The sequence below is a fragment of the Bubalus kerabau genome, chromosome 1 (assembly GCF_029407905.1).
Source record: "Bubalus kerabau isolate K-KA32 ecotype Philippines breed swamp buffalo chromosome 1, PCC_UOA_SB_1v2, whole genome shotgun sequence".
NCBI classification, from domain to species: domain Eukaryota; kingdom Metazoa; phylum Chordata; class Mammalia; order Artiodactyla; family Bovidae; genus Bubalus; species Bubalus kerabau.
Window position 1 is genome coordinate 37,077,953 of NC_073624.1, and position 14,223 is coordinate 37,092,175.

The following is a 14,223-nucleotide window of genomic DNA, read 5'->3' on the forward strand; positions in this document are numbered from 1 at the left end:
GAAAGTGCGTGAGTGCCGCGCCGGGGAGTCTTATTTTGTTTTCCGTATGCTTCAGTCTGGAGGCGGTATGCTCTGGGCGAAGACCAACAGGTGTAGGAAAAGGGTTGTGTGCGTCTTCCGACGTTGACAGCCCCTCTCCGTTTCCCTAGATTTGCTGGGGCGAATCTTTCTTTGCGGATTTCGAGAAGGAAGGGGGCCGCCGGCTACGCGGTCAAGTGGCTGACACCGGGTCGGCTTCCTGGGCCGCCACCGCTTAGACCAGCGAGGGGCCGGGCTCGATTGGCAGTTTAGAAAAAGAGGTAAATAAATTGGCTCACAGAGGGTTGTTTATTTTTAAATGACCTTCAGATTCTTCTCCCTGCACCTGGTTGTTTATTTCCTGAACCATTAAGGTATATGATGTTTTTTGGTGGTTTTTTTTTTTTTTTTTTTTTTTTCCCAAGAGGAGCTCTAAACAAGAACTGGAAATAATTTGAAGCAGTTCCTGGGTAACGTATTCCTTACTGGTGGAAGTCTCAGAGACCCAGCAAGACGCGCTAAATTCTGTGCCCAGAGTCAAGGTCACAGTGTACTAACCGGTAGTACAACCCTTCGAATGTCGGTCTACCAACATGAAGAAACTCTGGCAGCTTAAACCAACAGGAAAACTAGAAGAAATTAAGAGACTGAGAAATTAACCTTCCAAAGCGTATCTGAATTCCGTATGAATTTAGATCTAAACCTCGTTTAGGCTTAAACCCCATTTTAGCCTGACAAGACGTGAAATGCTTTAAAATTCTTGCCACCATTTCTCATCTCTGATTGTAATTTTATAATGCGCTCTCTCTTGCAATTTCATTGACCAAAGGTATTATTAAATAAGTATTTCTGACTGAGCTAGTCTTTGTAGGTTAAAGTGTTATTCTCCCCACAGAAATCCAGATTGGTCATAGCTCTGACATTTCACCTTCACATCCCTGGTAGCAAGATTAAAAACCTCTCAATGTTGACTTGATATAGAGTTCCGAAGCTGGTATGGAACTAAGCTTTTTAAGTTTTTCAGTCAAACTACTAATGTTTACGATTACAGAACTTCAGTCAGCTCTGATGGAAGTAAGGAAGTGTGAATGGTAATCACAAATAATTTTGATATCATAGGATTTCAGGGGAGAGACTTGCTCAAGTTCTCCTTCCACCAAATTCCCCCCCAGGGAGGAGGATTTGCTATGGATGTGTTAGAACATGCTGGACTGTGTTCTAGGTGACTGCTCTGCTATGAGATTATACCAGTGGGCTTATATAGTTCTCTACTAGTCTTACAGCTGCAAGAATAAGAACGCCCATTTCCTCTGTTCACTTTTACCTCCAGACAGGTGCAGTTCCTAGCCCCTCTGAACATACATGACCATCTTCTTTCAACTCACTTTTATAATCTGGCTTCTAGGTAGGCCTTGACCAAGCGAAATACCAGCTTTGGGGGCAAAATCTCTTGCCACCTGCCTCTCGGATTACATATCCTTTGGTGCAGGCAAGTGTGTTGAGATAAATTTTAGTGTGAAGCTTTTTAGGCTTAACTACTTTGGGGAAATGTGCTCCATCTGTTTGAGTCAAATCTGAACTTCATGGGGAAGAGTGATCAGTAATAGCTTTGGGCACCATGATGTTGTTGTTTAGGCACTAAGTCATGTCTTACTCTTTCGCAACCCCATGGACTGTAGCCCCGCCCATGCTCCTTTGTCCCTCGGATTTCCCAGACGAGAATACTGGAGTTGGTTACCATTGCCTTCTCACTTAACCCAGTACTGGAGTTGGTTAAGTCTTGGCCCACAAGTCACTGGGAAAGAGCTATCAATGTGGATTGTATGCCCACCCCCATCCAAGTTTCTTAGAATGATAGGGAACTTCTCACAGTCCCTAACTCTCATTTGGCTCTTTATGAAAACAGTAACTTCCATGACTTTATGCAGAGTTAAGGAGCAGCCCCAGGTCCCTGCTGCATTTAAATTGTTCACCAGTTCACCCAAGGAAACCTGTTTCTCGTAAAGGCTAAAGTAAACCTAAATGCCTAAAGGTCAGTATGCAGTAATAAAACATTTCCTCAGCTCATAAAAGTTAATATATCAAGGAATGGGACATATTTATCTTGGTCACAGCAGCTACTTTTTTGCTGGGCAGGTCCTTTTTTATGCATAATTTGTTTAAAAAAAAAAACAGCTAAAGACAATTTAACCCACATTCTAAAAGCTTTTACAAATTGTGAATTAAATAGAGCTATGCTCTTTGCCAGGAATTAAACAGGCTGTAATTTCTGATTTGAAATTACATCTAATGTAGATTTAATTTACAATTATTTTAAAAGCACAAGGTTCTTCCTTAAGTGTCATTTTCAGTAAGATTAAAACACAAAAAATGGCTCTCAGAAAACAAGTTTTTAAAATGGAATTAGCTGTTGCTGTACCCGGTTAAATAGACCCATCTAATTTCACTCCTGAAAGCACTAAATCTTCAGTAAACCATTTAAAAAATAAATTAGACTAATAGAGAAGGAGATGACAAACTTTGGAAGCTGCAAGACAGATGACTGTCACCTAGCACACTTGAAAAGCCCAATTTATACTGCATAATTCTCAAAAAGGTCCTGGAACAGGGCCATTGGATTTGGAAATGAATGAAGTAAATCAGAGAGGATGAAGTGAAAGCTATTTGAGAAATACCTCTAAGTGCATGCCTCACTCTCAGAAGACTAGAGGTTTATTTCTGGACAGAATCATCTATGGTGTGGGGGTGTCCTCAGGCATACAAAGGACATGAGAATCACACTGGGAGCAGGTTAGGTGTATTTGAGTATACATGATGCTGAATGCAAGGCCCTGAGTCATTTTCCACTTCTTAATTTAGTAAATCCTCAGAAGATTGGAAGACTCTCATCTGTGGAATCTGACCAGCCCAGGAGGAACAGACTAAGATAACAACATCAGAGGTTCCCCAATAAAGGGCCCAATTAGATCACCCTCAGTGAAGCGCAATGGCAACCCACTCCAGAACTCTTGTGTGGAAAATCCCATGGACGGAGGAGCCTGGTATGCTGCAGTCCATGGGGTCGCTAAGAGTCGGACATGACTGAGTGACTTCACTTTCACTTTTCACTTTCCTGCATTGGAGAAGGAAATGGCAACCCACTCCAGTGTTCTTGCCTGGAGAATCCCAGGGATGGGGGAGCCTGGTGGGCTGCCGTCTCTGGGGTCGCCCAGAGTCGGACACGACTGAAGCGACTTAGCGGCAGCAGCAGTGAAGCCTCAAAGTCTCTAAGCTGCAACCTCTAAGCAGATCTTCTAAAGGGTTTGTTTTTTGTTTTTTTTTTTGGAAAAGGACTACCATTTATGCAGGAAAGCTCAAGTGATAACAGACAAAAGCAGAAAAATAGCACTTTGGAGGAAAACAAGAAAGTTAATGAACTCAGATGTTCTGATACATTGTATACTTGTCACTGTGAACTCATAAATCACTAGTAAATAGGGGATGCAGACAATTATTAACATGTTTGGAGAAGGCAATGGCACCCCACTCCAGCACTCTTGCCTGGAAAATCCCATGGACGGAGGAGCCTGGTAGGCTGCAGTCCATGGGGTCACTAAGAGTCAGGAACGACTGAGCGACTTCACTTTCCCTTTTCACTTTCATGCATCGGAGAAGGAAATGGCAACCCACTCCAGTGTTCTTGCCTGGAGAATCCCAGGGATGGGGGAGCCTGGTGGGCTTCCGTCTAAGGGATCGCACAGAGTCGGACACGACTGAAGCGACTTAGTAGCAGCAGCAGTAGCAGCAGCAAACAGTGTTGGCTATTTTTTTCCCCTAAGAAAGAAAAGCCACAGAAGCAGATCTATAAACTTCAGCAAGAAAAGGTCTTCACTCAGTTGCTATACTGGCAGCAGAAGCCTTTCAAGTATATTTGTAAAAAAAAAAAAAGAAAGAAAAACTACTTAGTTGCTTAGTTGTATACCCCAGAGGTACACAACTGTTGACCTGGTTACAGGTTGAATCCCCTACTGACCAGCCTCGTGGTTTAGATATCTACTTTCACCTGCACTTCAGGATCTCCCAGCCCTACTCTTGGCATTCTGCCAGCATGTCTACACTACTTTTAAACAGTCTTACTAACATGTAATTGACATACAAACACTACACTTATTAAGTATAAATACAATTTGATAAATTTGACTCATGCCTACACCTATGAAACCTCACCAGAATCATAATGATAAAACCATCATCCCCAGGGATTTCCTCCTGTCTCCTGTGATCCCTTCCTGGTCTCCAGCCCTCTACTCCTATTCATAAACTTCATCTTATCTCTGTGGTATCGTCCAGCAATACTGAGAGCAATCTGAGTGGCTCAGATCAGCTCTCCAGGTATCAATTTATGTTTTTTTTAATTGGTGCTCTGTTTACAACTGCAGAGGATTTGAGTGGTATGCCTCAAACTACCTCCCCCCGCCCCCCATTAGCTCTGTTACTTTTAATGTTTTTGCAAGATGAAAGGTTTTTCTGGATGACATATACTTCTGTCTCACAGTACCTCCCACAAAATGCTAACTTCAAAGGAAAAAAAGTAACTGAAGAGTCCTGACAAACACCACCTTAACCAAGTGATCAAAACTAACCTCAGCCATAATGGAACAGACTGGAATTGTGGCCACATAATAGAATGCAATGAAATAAAGCATGTCTAATGTTTCTGCCCAAACTATGTAAGCTGAACCTAGCCATAAATTAACATCAAAACAAGACATATTTCTACAAAATTAATGGCCTGTGATCCTCACAGATGTCAAGTTTATGAAAATCAAGGAAATTAAGGAATTTTTTCAGATTGAAAGCTAGAGACATGGAAATTAAATGCAATGTGTAATCGGTGTAGATTGGATTCCTTTGCTACAAAGGGCAAAACTCAGGGCTGTGGATTCAATGGTAGTAATATAGCAGCGCTTGTTAATTTCCTGACTCTGATGGTTTTGTGCTGTAAGAAAACATCCTTGTTCACAGAAAGTACCTCAAACTGTTGTCCAGTAATGGTAGCAACTAAGCCACAGGTACTTATAAACATGTCTGGCATAACACTTCTTAAAATATTTTGGATAAAAATGATACATTATTAAAATAATTTCAGCTGTTTTTTTAATAAGGACTATCAAAAGTAAAATTACATGGGTGGCTTGCACTGTATTTCTTTTGGATGGCACTACAAAGTATTCAGGCTGATTTGGTATCATGTTAGCAACTTATCCTCAAATAGTTCAGGGGAAAAAGTTATTAAATCTGAGTTGCGGCTTTTCTGAAAGGTTGAATGAAATTATTTTAAAATAAAAATTTGTTAATGAGGGATATAAAAAGGTATGTTATTTTAGATTAATGGGCAAATGGGCGTTATGAAATTTTAAGGTTATAAATGGCATTGACATTCATTTGGGGCCTATCACAAACTAAATGTTTATAATGTATGAATTTTAGGAGTTAACCCCCACAACCATCACAAGTATTGGGAATTACTTTCTATGTTTAGGCTGTGATGGTGCCTTTAAGGAGCTGCCTCTCACTAGCAGCACAAAGGACACATAAAGATTAAGCTTATATATCCCACTGGATGTTGCCTGGTCCTCATGTACCCCCTTTATGGGTTGTTCACTTGGTCTCTTCATCACTCATCTTCTGCCCATTTGCCATTAGCTGTGAACCTGCTTGACTCTCACACCTGTTTGTCCTACTCTTTAGCCTTTCTTTGTAGGGCACCCTTGATTTGGTCAGGCCTCCTCCCAGTGTCCTGCAAACAGTTTGAGCCTTGCCTCGAGAGCAGGGCACACAGTTCTCCCTCTGACAAGAAAAGAGGCTCGGAAAGATTAAGCAACCTGTACAACACTGTGCAGCTGGGATTCCAAATCTACTTCTAATTCATGCCACTCTGTAAGAGGTCCACCTGCTTATCTCTGATGATCTGCTTTCTCTAATTGTTCTGTTTCCTTCATAGAGCTTACCACAACTCATAATGATCTTTTATGTCCCTCAGGAGATGCTAATTCTGTGATAGCAGCTATCTTACCTGACACGTTCACAGCTGCATCTCACTGCCTGGAACATAAAAGTGCACCATCGACTTTTATTGAATGGCCAAAAAAAAAAAAAAAAAAAAAAAAGAGTACTAGTTTAGCAGTGGGTAAAATCTTTTTCAAGACTACAATGCAGTTATTTGTAAAGATTTTTCTTTTTCTTTAGGTATATTACATATAAAAGTGGATATTTTCCATGATAAGTGAAAATGGCCAATCCTTTAAGAGGAGAAGTATTGAATCTTTATAAGAATGTAAGTAAGTACGTTGCCAGTTTTGTAAATGTTATATGACATAGATTGTTTAGAAATATATAATCTTTCTTTTTTAAGCTGCTGTATCTTGGACGAGACTATCCAAAAGGAGCAGACTATTTCAAAAGGCGTCTGAAGAATGTTTTCCTTAAAAACAAAGATGTGAAGGACCCAGAGAAGATCAAAGAACTTATTGAAAGGGGCAAATTTGTAATGAAAGAACTAGAAGCATTATACTTCCTTAGGAAATACAGAGCTATGAAACAACGCTATTACTCAGATACCAACAAAACTAAATGATCAGTATTACTATCATTTGACTGAAGATCAGTGCCAGCTGTTTATGTACCAGCTATGACAAAAATAACTTTAAAGTGTCAAGATATACACTGTGTTAAAAATACCTGAGCTGCCTTACTGAACTAAAACAGGTTTCAACTTCTATTGCTTTATCAGCAACCTTTATGCTCAATTTTTATATAACAATTAACTGTTAAATGTCAATTTTATAGTAATTTAGCTATATAATATTGCCAACTACTTATTAAAAATTGATGAGCACCCAATTTCGAATGAAAACATAATGTACTTAAGTTTTAGTGAAAAATTTGCCAATTATTCTTAGCTCATTTCTGCATTTTACTGAAAAGAGAATGCCATTTAACACTTAAGCAGAATAATTTCTTGCAAGTTTATTTCCCTTAACTTTTAAAGGAGCTCATTTTTGACCCCATGTGAAACGCCAAGAGCACATATCCAGTGTTCGCTGTGAAAGAAGCAGCGTCTGGTAATGGTCTAAGTGCAGTTAGTAGAAATAATATGTGTAGAGTTAAGAACTTGAAACAGCCTACCAGTGACTGGCATTACATAATATGCCTATTTAATTATTTCCGGTATTAATTTTGCAATTGGATGCCTTTGGGCCTTAAAACAAATCACCTGTTGTATATCAATACCTTCTTCAATAAAAAGTAATGATTTATGTTATTCTATTCTTTTGTCATAAAGGCAGATTTGGTTTGCATCCACTTCTAAATGAGTTAATATGTCATAGGACCTAAACCTAACGTGGTTTTAAGCAAACACTTAAACTTTTACACAATGTTCACAGCACCTTTTACAAATAAAAAACATCTAGCTTTATAAGCTAAAGAAAAGATTTACTAATTTACTAATATACGCTAATATAATTTAGCGTCTGTTGCTTATAAACTATCCTGTATCATTTGTGGGGATAACGTTTCAAATTTCCCTGGCAATCCAGTGGTTAGGAGTTGGCACTTTCACTGCTGTGGACCCAGGTTGGGGTCAGGGAACCAAGATCCCACAAGTCGTGCAGCACAGCCAAAAAAAAAGTACACACTATGATAGTCACCATAACTATTTTTATTACATTACAATAATTAGGAGCAGTACAGTTCATGACAAAAATATTACAAATTTCAGATCACTTCACAGCACATACTCCTATAAACATTTAAAAGTTAATTTTAATTAAAAGAGTGGTCATTTTTAAATTTAATGTTTGATATGACCAACATTCCTAGGTCAGCGCAACCGAACGATGGAAAACAACTGGATCACACTGCATATGTCCCACAAAAAGAAGCACAATGTACAAAATGTGCATGTTTCAGTTTACACTATACAAAAATAGTTAAAATACATTCCAGGTAAACATGTTACATTAAGAAATAGTACTAGTAAGAAATTGGCACTCAAAGGAAAACTGCAAAAGTATTTTCAACATGAAAACACAAGACAGTGGAATTGGAAACTTTTGAATAAAACATTACATAACCCATTTAGCTCTATAGGGAGGGGGACCGTCTATAATTGACATTTCTGCAGGTAATAACTTTTTTTTCATAAATTCATCTAAAATTGCCTATTATCATCCCAAACAGGCACTTAAAACTATTAAAACAAGTATTACTAGTTATGAGTCATCTTTAGGAACTGATGTGAATATATTTCTAGAAAGAAAGAAATTTCATTTTCTGAAGGAATTTACAGCTACCAGTTATATGCTGTTCAATTTCTCAATGCAGATTTCATGCTACCCAATATCAACAACAAAGTTATTAAATATAAATTCAGCTTTAAAGTTACTAATGGGTTGTTAAAAATCATTAATACAAAATAATCAATAAATTATTACTTTTTGACAGATGGAAAGGGCAGGTAGTTTTTACTGCCTACAAAGAAACCTAAATGTGTATATGTTTAGGAAAAATGGTTAGGAAAAAAAAAAATCACTGGAATACAAATGAGATGAACTTGTGCAAACTGCAACTTAACATGCCTCACAAAGTTTCCATATATTTTAGGACAAAATTGTGCAATGGTGGCCAAGATTTTGATAACCTATAAAAGTTAGGTTCTAATTCCTATGCAGTGTGACTCAGTTAAAATAGAGCCTAGAATTCCTAAGTGGAGATACTCACTCAAATTTTACTACATACTTCTGCTACATTCTTCCACAAACGTTAATGTCTAAAACTATGTAATTTAGCAATTTTTTTAACTTCAACAAGGATTTTTATCTTTAAGGCTGTAATTAGATAACATTTATGTTATTTCTAGGATTCTCTCTCCCCTTTTAAAATCTCTACAAAAACAAACATTTTATTAAACCATTCAAAATTCACATAATAAAGGATAATTACCACTGCCATAAAAAAGTTGCCCAGCTACATCAAAAATTCAAGAGTCCTAAAAATCACCTCAGTTATACACTGCAATTCCTGAAGTATGGCCATTTCTTTCTCTTGTTTAGAAACAAGAGGAGGTACTAAAGCAAGTCTTAACTCCCTACTTAATGTTCCAAAAGCCTGTAGTTTAATATAGCATCTCAGAAACCATATTGATTTTTACAGAGAAGTTTCCTTTTCTGTGAATTAGCTCAGGCATCTGTTTATTTTTACCCAGAAGAAATAACTTTTAGAATTCAATATTTAATTTTGAACATCTATTATAATTACTTTTACAAAGAGACCATACTACACGCAGGGGGATTTTAACATTATCTGACATACAACTTAATTTGTACTATAATTGTCTCAACAGAATCACATAATTATGCCAAATTAAAAAAAATAATCAAATTTACTCCTTTAAAACATTGAAGTAAACTGATTTAATTAAAAAAGAGCTTGACTAAACAGCTACATTGGAATAAGAGCAAAACAAGTATTTTAGAACTGGAAGAAACTAAGCTTAGAGACCAAATCATTTTTTTGCAGAATTACAACATGCATTATGTTGTATCTGGGTCATGTGTCAGATGCCTCACTCATATATAGACCCTCTAAAATATAAACACTACTTAAGGACAGGTCTTATGTCCCATGTTTGGGTACTCTTAATATCCCCAGTGCCTTGGGCAGTGCCTGGCATCTAGTAGGCACTGAAATATTTGCTGAAAAAATGACTTCTGCTAAAGATTAAGACATGAGTTAAATTTGAAAGTATCTTTCATGGTAAGATTTTAGTTTTTAAAACAATGGAATGTATCACTATTAGCAGGGCTAGTCCTAGTAAATTACATAAGGAATTCTCTCAGCACTACTTTTATTAAATTCTCCTTCCATGGGATAGGGTTCTAACTATTCATAGCAGGTATGAAAACTCCTACTTTGTAACTGATGAAGCAGGCAGCAAAGAGATGATGTTCAGAGGATCAAAATTAAATTGCTACAGCCACAACCTGAAAATTAGCTATTAGGTCAAATCCCATTATAGTATCTGTCAGATTATGTTAAGCCTGAGGAATTTTACAATATAGGACATTTTGGTATGATTTGATGGGAGGCCATCATGGAGATATCCAAAGCAGCAATCAATCTTGAGATCAGAGAAATGAGAAATATTATAAGAAAAAACATCAAGTCATGGGACATAGAGAAGTGTAAGGTAGGCAGGCAAGACAACACTAATATGGGAAAAGTCCTGGAAGCAGAGAACGATATTTAAAAATAAACTTCACCTCTTGCACAATTTTGCCTAAGACTGGCACTGAAGATGATAACACAGGTAAAAAGTTACAGATGGTGCTGAGACTGACAAATAGGTATATCCTTATGTAAACTGAATGTAAATCACATAGTTATAAAGCTAGATACAGCCTTTGAGATGACTTCTTTAAAAATGAAGAAATGGCTAGTAAGTGATTTGTCCAAAATCAAAGACACATAACTTAGAATCTAAGTCAACTTCCTCCTTGTCCAGTGATACTTTCACCTCAACACACTATCTCAGTTCAAATATTTTAAAATAAGTTAACATTTTAAATGCATTCAAAGAATGATTTTGTTAGCATTACTTTATCTATTATAAGCATTAGATATTCTTAATAATGGACCAGACTGTACTGAAGTGTTTACAAAAATGTTACTTTAGCCAGTGTTAAAGAGAACTAGCCAATACTCAAGATTTTGACATTTTTTCATTTCATCGTTTAAAAAAAATTAAAATCTTGCCACCCCACCTAAAATCTCATTTAAAATAATGTGGTTTTTTTTTTTTTTTTAAGTTCTGTTTTTTTGGGTTTTTTATTTTAAAAAAGTGATGTTCCTGAGTAGGACTACGACATAATGAGAATGTACCTTGCTGAGCTATTCAATCTCTCTGCAAGTCCTTGTTTTTGACCAACCAAGGCATGGCAACAATGGAAGACCACAGGGATGCAGTCCACACTGTGAAACTCTCCATGTAGCTTAAAGGTTCACGGAAGGCCCGGCTTTGCCACCCTGGTCTCTGTAACACCTACCAAGCTAACTGGCCCAAATAATCTTTTACATCACTATCAGTAGAATTAAAACTACTTTTAAAGATTGAAGTTCAAGAAAAAGATTTATGCTAAGAAAGAGCAATCTGACACAGGGAGACTGTATTTAATTCCTATGAGAATTCTTTATACATGTTAAAATTTTTTTAATTATTACAAAAATTTAAAGCATGTAAATATAGTCCCAAAATGCATGTTCTAATCCTCATTACCTACTGGGTCTGCCTTAACATAAAAAGCTATTCAGAGCATTATAGGAATTTACCTAATGTGGAAAGTAAGTGGCCTTTTAATATTTTCCATTGCCTTGTATTTTTTTCCATTTTTTCCCTTTTTTATAGAAAAAATATAGTATTTTGGGGAACGTGACCATTTGACAAATAGCAGTGGAAAGAAGAAAACCTTTGTGAACAGTGTAACCTGACATTCATTAAGGGTAACTGAAACTGTAGGACAATGATACCTACAAGATGAAACTACAGGAAGCCCATAAATTCATGTTCCCTAGATGTTTCAGTAAAACCAATCATGAAATCTCAACTGAAGTTATAATTAGTAATTAATCCATGTGTGTGACTAGATAAAACAATACAATAGGGATGATTTGAAAGCCTCATTAATTTGTTTCACACTAAAGTTCACAATTGATAAGAAAAACAGGAAGTAATCAACTGCATGCACCAAAAACCCCAAGACAGAAATCTTGGGTGTTCAGTTTCTTTTTCACAGGCATTGCTAGTTCAAAAACCAAAACGCAGGGAATACTGGCACTTAGAGGAAAAAAGTTTCCACTGTCATTTTAAAATAAGCATTCAAGATAAAAGCTAACAGTATGGATGGAGCAGAAAGAAAATTAGATAATGCTAAAACAAATGCTAATAATTTAGTGTAATATACAAAAATTACCACTTTTACTTAAGTATGCCTTAAGAAAAAAGTACAAATTGTATTTACATAATTATACACTTTGTCTTTGACTTCTTTTTCTTCTTTTTACCATCTTTGCTCATCTTTTCTTTATGTTTTCGAATTTCTCGAACTAATGTATAGAAGGCATCGTCAACACCCTGAAACACATAACAAGTATTAAAACGTGAATATATATGATGGTTTGAGGTATACAGAAAACAGAAAGGATGTATTACTAGTGGAAATATTGAGAAAGAATAAGAATACTTAACATTTCTCTTTAGACATATATATATCAGATTTTTTAGGATTCTTAAGTGTCTTCAAGGATATTTGGTAACATTATAGGAACACTGATTTTTACCAAAGGCAATGAAATCAATGGCAAAGAATCCTACATACACTTAGGTATTAACACATGACTTTTCCTGAGAACTTAATTTGCTACCAGTTTTTCCATACTGGCATACCTCTGTCACCAAAATCCAAATGTATTTGTGTATATATGTGAATATATATTTATACTTAATTATCCCTGAGTTTTAGACATTTGATATAAGCCACGCCAGTATATACTACTTTTATAATTATTTCACTATATTTGAGCCATGGTTCAATATTATTTAAATCCATTTAGATTTAAATAATTATCATGAAATATACAGTATCAATATATTACTTTCAGTTTTATTAAGGCATTGGTTTCAATTCACATACTTGTGAGAAGAAAATTTTAAATGACCACAAGACACAATACTCTGAAAAATGTAATGCTTCTATTGGAGAAAAGATCTAGATCATTTAAATGGTGGTGAAGTCCACTGATTGGAGATGTTTCTTAATTCATTATACTTTTAATATCTGTGTAGTATATGAAGTATTCAGAAGTTTTTCATATAAAGTCAAATGCTGTTATCTCCAAAGCAATTGCCATTTGGTCATTTTGGTCATCTTGTTTTGATCAAAGCAAGGTACTCAAAGTCACTCAAAGTGATTTTGAGTCAAAATAATTTTCACCCTAATCATTCATACAGAACATGAAAAATACCACTCAGACTGCTAGTAGGACAGCTGATTTTAACCCTGCAATCCTGAATGCTGCAAGATCTGCACCTAAGTCAATTCCTCTCCTACCCCTGTTAAAAGCAAATTAAACATACAAGCAAAATAAAAATTAAAGAAAAAATACAATCTTGTATTTAAAATATATATTTTAAAATCTGTTCAACTGAAGAGTACTGTGCTGTGCTTAGTCACTCAGTTGGGTCTTGACTCTGCAACCCCATGAACTGTAGCCTGCCAGGCTCCTCCTCTGTCATGGGGATTCTCCAGGCAAGAATACTGAAGTGGGTTGCCATGCCCGCCTTCAGGGGATCTTCCTGACCTAGGGATTGAACCCAGGTCTGCTGCATTGCGGGTGGATTCTTTACCGTCTGAGCAACCAGGGAAGCCCAAGAATACTGTAGTTGGGTAGCCTATCCCTTCTCCAGGGGATCTTCCTGACCCAAGAATCAAACCAGGGTCTCCTGCATTGCAGGCGGATTCTTTACCAGCTGAGCTACCAGGGAAGCCCCAGTAACTGTTATTAAATGCCTGTTAACCTAATGATGTTTTCAAACCTAGACACTAGAGGGAGTGTCAGGAACAAATACACAACAAAGTTGTATTAATCAAGCCACTTTAAGAACAACGAAAACTGGCTTTTTACTCATTTTAACCACTTCTGTCGAATATTAACAGAAACATATTCATTAAATTATTTTATCTTGAAAATAACTGAAAATTTAACAGATATTTCTCTTTTATGTATTACTAAGATCTTCTACAATTAATATTTCAATAACTAAATTAATTCTGGGCATTTTCATGCAAGTTACATTTAACTGATTTTTACAACATTTAATCTAAAATTTATAAAAGTATTACCAATGTTTTTAAAGAATTAAACAGAGTGGGAATGAGAGGCTTGCTCACATTTAAACAATAGTAGTGGTATAAAAACCGGAATTATTGATTTGAACACTAGTGAGTAGAAGTTCCCAGTGAAGCCCCCAAACTTCACTTGATGTTCCCCACTTACTGATACAACATACGCTTCTGCTTCACCCACAGGAGAGGAAAAGTAGGTAGGCAGTTCATCAGCAATACAATCAAGGCTTCATATATATAAACCTTCATGTTAACACATAAA

General features: G+C 36.4%; 2 protein-coding genes across 7 annotated transcripts in view; one reads left to right on the forward strand and one right to left on the reverse strand.

Moving 5' to 3' along the window:
* Positions 1-14: 14 nt before the first annotated feature.
* On the forward strand, positions 15-7,316 carry ETFRF1 (electron transfer flavoprotein regulatory factor 1). The gene is made up of 3 exons (XM_055572252.1): positions 15-299; positions 6,247-6,334; positions 6,413-7,316. Exons 2-3 carry the CDS (start codon positions 6,290-6,292, stop codon positions 6,632-6,634), a joined length of 267 nt encoding a protein of 88 aa, XP_055428227.1. The 5' UTR covers positions 15-299; positions 6,247-6,289; the 3' UTR covers positions 6,635-7,316.
* A 383-nt stretch (positions 7,317-7,699) lies between these two features.
* Positions 7,700-14,223, reverse strand: part of KRAS (KRAS proto-oncogene, GTPase) — a 51,048-nt gene continuing 44,524 nt past the window's right edge. For all 6 annotated transcript variants that reach the window (XM_055572215.1, XM_055572228.1, XM_055572198.1 and 3 more), the window contains one exon: positions 7,700-12,190. Coding sequence is in view for 2 of the 6 variants with exons in the window: in XM_055572223.1 (XP_055428198.1) it covers positions 12,074-12,190 (117 nt within the window). In the remaining 4 variants the exon portion in view is untranslated. The remainder of the gene's footprint in view (positions 12,191-14,223) is intronic.

Excerpts from the sequence above, each read along its gene's own strand:
- ETFRF1 (XM_055572252.1), top strand. The coding sequence starts at position 6,290 with ATGGCCAATCCTTTAAGAGGAGAAGTATTGAATCTTTATAAGAAT. Across the intron at positions 6,335-6,412 it reads TATTGAATCTTTATAAGAAT|CTGCTGTATCTTGGACGAGA; the intron begins GTAAGTAAGTAC and ends TTCTTTTTTAAG.